This window comes from Lynx rufus, unplaced genomic scaffold (assembly GCF_022079265.1).
Source record: "Lynx rufus isolate CCGP_SWC_20201006 ecotype Redwood Valley unplaced genomic scaffold, mLynRuf1.p SCAF_1, whole genome shotgun sequence".
NCBI lineage: Eukaryota > Metazoa > Chordata > Mammalia > Carnivora > Felidae > Lynx > Lynx rufus.
The window spans coordinates 197874276-197880728 of record NW_025814823.1 but is presented as its reverse complement, the minus strand read 5'-3'; the positions used below and the strand labels follow the sequence as shown (position 1 = coordinate 197880728).

Here is a 6453-nt window from a genome sequence, read left to right as displayed (position 1 = left end):
GTACTCTCCCCACCATGGGACTGTGGGAAGGATTAGATGGAATCATGCATGAAAAGCACATAGCAGAATGTTCCCTAAATGTTAGCCATTGTTATGTTATTATGTAATCTGCAAAGCATGTTTGGTTACACTGCATGAAATGCTTTCAGTCTTTCAAAGACACTACTAATACATGTGAAGTCAAACCCTGAAAATTAATTTCCTTTTAACAGTAAAGTCCTATGCCAGATGCAAAGGATAATATTTCATGGACAAAGACCCCGGTCTGAAGACTTAAGTCTGACTTTTTTTTTATTTAAAGGAGAAATTATCTTGTTTCCTGTGGTTTCATAACTTTCTTAACGCTAACACATTCGAATAGTCGGATCTATATGAAATTGTCACTTTTAAAGTCAGAAACCACAAGATAGTGGGCAATTTCAGATAGCTCAACCCCACAGATCAACTGCCCAGCAGATGAAAGGATTTTTCTAGTTGCCATGGAATTGCTGAAGATGAGGTTGAAAGGAAAACTATTCCACGTTGAACTCCTCTCCATCCCCACAGATAACGAGGGAGTGATGCCACGCTCCCAAGAATTACAAATTTAAGTGCACAACCTTCTCCTTCCGGCCGCAAACGCACACGGGCATACCCCAGCTCCGACTCCAAACGAAACCCAAAGGGTGAAATTATATGTCCCAATGCCTGCAAATTCCCAAGGAGGGCACCAAAAGTACTTGACAGTGAATGTGCTGAGGAAATCGGGCAGCTGTTCAAGTCACCTCCTGTGGTCCTGCCAAATGTTTGAAAGGGAATGTGCCCTGTGCGTGCGTGCGTGTGTGTCGCGGGGAGTGGGTGCACGAAGGAGGGGTCAGGAGTACCTGGATGGGGACGTCCGAGTCTGTGGCGCTCTGCTTGCCGCCAAGTGAGCGTTGTGTGTTGTTTACTTCTTCCTGTGTGTGTGCCCTATGCCTTTGTGCTTCTGGGCGCTTCTGTGTTTGTTTCTTGGCCCCGTCTCTGTTGGGCAGGGGTGACTGTGTGCCTGTGGCTTTCTGTGTGTGCGCGCGCGCGCGCGCGAGCGTGCTTGTGGGTGCGCTGGACGGGCGTGTCTCCGTGTCAATGGCTGTGGTTCCGTATAAGTCTGAGCATGTCCGTCGGGGTGCATGTGTGCCTGTCCGTGCGTGTCGGGGTGGGCACTGTAGTCTCTGTTGCCTAATGTAGGGGAGAGGCCGCCCAGGGGCCCGGGTCAGACAGGTAGCAGCCCCCAAAGAGCCCCAAGCTCCCGGATCGGATGGTGCGCACGCCAGCCCCAGCTGCAGGCCTCCGGGGGCAGCCAGGGAGCAGGCAGGGAGAGGTGGCCCGCCCACCGCAGGGGAGCAGCTGGGCCCCGCCCGGGCCAGCCCCGGGAGGGGACGGGTGAGGGGAGGGGAGGGGAGGGCGGGAAGGGGACCGGGCCTCGCCCCTCTGGGGCTGCCCGCCCGCCATTGGCGGAAAGTTGCCGCACGTCACCGCGAGGGCAGTCCCCTAAAGTCCTGTGCACATAACGGGCAGCGCGCAATCCGGGGCGGCTTCTCCAGAGCGCAGGCTGGGTCCGACGCGCCCGGGGAGCCCAGAGCACCCTACAGGCTGAGTGCAGGACGCGCCCCCCAGCACAGCCACCCCACGGCCCCTGGATGAGGCTTCCCGGCGTCCGCTCGCTGCCCGCAGCGCCGCGCCGGAGGTCCGCCCGCTGAGGCGCGGCCGGTGCGCCGGCAGCCAGTGCGCTCACCTGCCAGCCTGCGCGCCATGGGGCAGCCCGGGAACCGCAGCGTCTTCTTGCTGGCGCCCAACGGAAGCCACGCGCCGGACCAGGACGGCACGCAGGAACGAAACGACGCGTGGGTGGTGGGCATGGGCATCGTCATGTCGCTCATCGTCCTGGCCATCGTGTTTGGAAACGTGCTGGTCATCACGGCCATCGCCAAATTCGAGCGTCTGCAGACGGTCACCAACTACTTCATCACCTCCCTGGCCTGTGCTGACCTGGTCATGGGCCTGGCGGTGGTGCCCTTTGGGGCCAGCCACATCCTCATGAAAATGTGGACCTTTGGCAACTTCTGGTGTGAGTTTTGGACTTCCATTGACGTGCTGTGTGTCACGGCCAGCATTGAGACCCTGTGCGTGATCGCCGTGGATCGCTACTTTGCTATCACGTCGCCCTTCAAGTACCAGAGCCTGCTGACCAAGAATAAGGCCCGGGTGGTCATTTTGATGGTGTGGATCGTGTCGGGGCTTACCTCCTTCTTGCCCATCCAGATGCACTGGTACCGGGCCACCCACCAGGAAGCCATCAACTGCTATGCCAAGGAGACCTGCTGTGACTTCTTCACGAACCAAGCTTATGCCATCGCCTCCTCCATTGTGTCCTTCTACCTACCCCTGGTGGTCATGGTCTTCGTCTACTCCAGGGTCTTTCAGGTGGCCCAAAGGCAGCTCCACAAGATCGACAGATCTGAGGGCCGCTTCCACGCCCAAAATCTCAGCCAAGTGGAGCAGGATGGGCGGAGCGGGCATGGACATCGCAGGGCCTCCAAGTTCTGCTTGAAGGAGCACAAGGCCTTGAAGACTTTGGGCATCATCATGGGCACGTTCACCCTGTGCTGGCTACCCTTCTTCATCGTCAACATAGTGCACGTGATCCAGGATAACCTCATCCCTAAGGAAGTTTACATCCTCCTAAACTGGGTGGGCTACGTCAACTCTGCTTTCAATCCCCTTATCTATTGCCGGAGCCCAGACTTCAGGATTGCCTTCCAGGAGCTTCTGTGCCTACGCAGGTCTTCTCTGAAGGCCTATGGGAATGGCTACTCCAACAACAGTAACAGCAGAACAGACTATGCGGGGGAACACAGCGGAGGTCCCCTGGGGCAGGAGAAAGACAGCGAAGTGCTGTGTGAGGACCCCCCAGGCACGGAAAACCTTGCAAACCGTCAAGGTACTGTGCCTAACGATAGCATTGATTCACAAGGGCAGAACGGTAGCACAAACGACTCACTGTTGTAAGGCGGGTTTTTCTACTTTTTATGACCCCCCCCCCCAGCCAAACACTAAACAGACTATTTAACTTGAGTGTAATAAACTTAGAATAAAATTGTATAGAGATGTGCAGGAGGAAGGACAGCCTTCTGCCTTTTTTTTTTTATTATTATTATTTTTTTAAGCTGTAACAAAGAGAAAACACATTCGAGTGATTGTTTCTTGTCCAGTTCAGTTCCTTTTTGCATGGAACGTGTTAAGTTTGTGTCTGAAGGGCTTTGGTCCCAGAGGACCTGGGGCTGCTCTGTTTTGATGACTTTTCCGTGGATCTACCTCATTGGTCAAGTATTAGGGGTAATATATATTGCTGCTGGTAATTTGTATCCGAAGGAGTCCTTCCTTCCTGCACCCTTGCACTGGAGGATCTTGAGTATTTCGGACCTTTCAGCTGTGAACGTGGACTCTCCCCACTCCTCTTATTTGCTCAAACAGGGTGTCGTAGGCAGAGATTGGAGGGGCAGGCTTCAGTTGTTTTCCTGAGCAAAGTCTAAAGTTTACAGTAAATAAATTGTTTGACCATGACTTCATTGCACCTGTTTCTCCAAAAACCCTTGACTGGAGTGTGGTCGCCTCCCCCGCTGGAAACCGCAGGTAACTATTTGTAATAACTGCCCAGGGACTTAATATGGAATGATACGAGAATGGCATGCACTGATTGCTTAACCCTTTCTTTTGCCTTTGAATCTGCCGCTGCAAACCTGTAGCCCTCCCAGTGCCAGCTCGGCAAGGCAGTTCTCCCTGCTGACAGCATAGCTTGTCTCGCTGGTCCTATGGTGATCATTCTGTGTTGTTACATCAGAAACACTGACTCATAGAAACCGAGTTACGGACATCTGTTTCGTCCCTCCGTGCACCCTCACCACCCACCTTCCAGTTCCAGTAGCTGCTTATGTTATGTATTCGCTGCATCTCATAGGGGAGGTGTTTGTACTGCATCGGGGTTTGGCATTTTAAAGATAAAGGAGGGAGTTCTTAGGAAAAAGCTACTCAAGCACAGCCCTGTAATTCCAAAGAAAACTGAGAGGGTATTGGTCATAGGGAGAAAACTGGAAAACACTTAACCGATGAATACCTCATGACCCGGGAAACAGGATTTTAACCCCTTCTCTTTCTTTACTTGTCTCTTCCTGCCCGTCCCCCTCTTTGACCCTCCTGACTTCAGTATAAAGCGAGATGTCTCAGCCTCGGCACTATTAACATTTTGGGCCAGGTAGTTCTCTGTGGTGGGGGCTGTCCGATGCATCGTCAGCATTTCAACAGCATCCCCGGCCTCTACCCCGTAGATGCCAGGAGCACCCTCTGAATTGTGACTACCAGAAAGGTCTCCAGACCCTGCCAAATACTCCTTGAGGGGTGAGACCACCCCTGGTTGAGATCCGCAGATATAAGCTTCACCAATCTAAACAGATTTTTAGAGTCTGTCTAATGCAATCGCTTGATTTTGCAAAGCATCCGAGAGGGATTTTCCATGGTTCGCCCAGTTAGTGACAGACCCCAGACCATCGCTTTCCCCTCCACCCCCCCCCCCCCCCGCCTTCCAAACTGGCCTTCCAGCTGCCCTGCCAATGGCTGGATTTGTGCATTGTTTGTTTGGTCGGGTTTATCAATGGAGGTGAGGCCGGGGAGTCTAAGACGGCCTTTTCGTGGAGAGATTCTAATACCCTTAAGAGGCACATGAGGGAAAATCACAAAAGTAAACACATTTCTTCTCCCACCCCCTTTCTATTTTTGCACCGTGTGTCTGAGCCAGAGCTTGGCCCAGGTTTGACGGAGAGGACCGTCCTCCCTGGCAACGCCAGCCTGGGGAGGATCAGCCTCCATGTTCATTGCCATTTCACCCGCTCACCAAGCTGACTCCACTTCTGTCTTCCCTTCTGTCCCAGCCAAGATCCCCAACCAGAAAAGCATTGGCTTCCTCTGCCTCCTGTCAGCTCAGTGCTGGGTGTCCGGGTGCACACTCAGCTCTCGGGAGAAAGTTAGGTGCCCAAGGTTTTGGAACGTGCCATAGCCAGTTGGAGAGTGTGTGCCCTTCGGCACTTTTGCTTCTCCAAGGGCTTTCATGCCGGTTGTCACATTCTCCTCCTGCTCGGGGGCCCACACCCAGAGGGGCAGGCAGCTTCTCTAGCATATCTTCACCCTTCCGGTAGCCTCACAGCATCTTGGACTTGAAAGAGTCCACAGAAAGCATTTGGCATCCAAAGAGATGAAAACCTGGGAGGGGGAATGGCCTGTCCAAGGTAAGAAGCCAAGGATGTCAGAGATGGGGCTATGGCCGGGGAGCCTGGCTGTCACCTGTTATTCCGGGAGCTGATGTGCTCTCTCCACCGCATTGTCATTGACTTCTGCGTTCACCCTCTGTTGTGGAAGCTTCGCCCTGGGGCTGTCCCCTAACCAATTCATTCCGGTGGATGTTCTTATTGCTTTTGGGTCCTTAGCACAAAAATCAGGCAATGACCGAATAATCTGTGGTAGGGACAAGAGAAAGAATTGTTCTTTTCCTCAGCAAGAGTCCACTAGGACACCCTCAGCATTTAGGGGGAAAATACAAGAGTCCTTAAGCCACCGGGAATTTCAAGCCACTCCAGGTAGAGATTTCAGGTAGAAAAAAAAAAAATGTTGTAAACTTTTCTGTCATCGTTGTAAGTCCCGTGGACAATAAACGTTGTTAACCAAAAAGAAAAAAAAATGTTGTATATATATTCTTTGGGTTACACAAGCATCTAATGCAATTTCCGTGAAAACTCCAGTACGAGGGGGTTTAGCCATCTCTGCGTTCCTTCAGGAATCCTTCAAATCCAAGAGCTTTGATCAGTGTTAAGGGTCTTGACAAGCAAGAGCATTTTTGGCATGCCTCAATCCCTTGCTTCCGGTCTCCTTTTGTTTTGTTTTTGTTTTTTTTTTTTTTGGTGGGGAGGTAGGCGTCTGTCAGTGCCCCTCTGTCCCTCTTGCTGACAGGTTGGTTACATAAGGTTTGTGTTGGATTCATGATCGTGAAGTTTTCTTTGCCTGGACAGCAAGTTCTCAGAGTCTGTCAGATGAGAACCTTATCCTGAGATGCAAGCTGACAGGTGTGCAAAGTGGCAGGCCAGGGTGGGCCTCCCCACTGAGGTCATTATTGGGGGAAGGAGCCTGGGGAAGAGGGAGCTTGGAAGCATAGGAACTGTTGTTACATGATGCTCAGAATAGTTCTGGCCAGGGGCGCCTGGGTGGCTCAGTCGGTTGAGCATCCGACTTCGGCTCAGGTCCTGATCTCACGGCTCGTGGGTTCGAGCCCCGCGTCGGGCTCTGGGCCGACAGCTCGGAGCTTGGAGCCTGCTTCCGAATCTGTGTCGCCCTCTGTCTCTGCCCTCCCCCTGCTTGCACTCTCTGTCTCTCTGTCTCTCTCAATAATAAACA

General features: G+C 52.7%; 1 protein-coding gene across 1 annotated transcript; it reads left to right on the top strand.

The window, feature by feature from the left end:
- The first annotated feature begins 1551 nt into the window (after positions 1-1551).
- Positions 1552-5743, top strand: ADRB2 (adrenoceptor beta 2). Its single transcript, XM_047092519.1, has one exon. The coding sequence runs from the start codon at positions 1768-1770 to the stop codon at positions 3022-3024; it is 1257 nt and encodes a 418-aa protein (XP_046948475.1). The 5' UTR covers positions 1552-1767; the 3' UTR covers positions 3025-5743.
- The last annotated feature ends 710 nt before the right edge of the window (positions 5744-6453 follow it).

Bases quoted from the DNA above. Each gene is read 5' to 3' on its own strand.
- ADRB2 (XM_047092519.1), top strand. From the start codon at position 1,768: ATGGGGCAGCCCGGGAACCGCAGCGTCTTCTTGCTGGCGCCCAACGGA.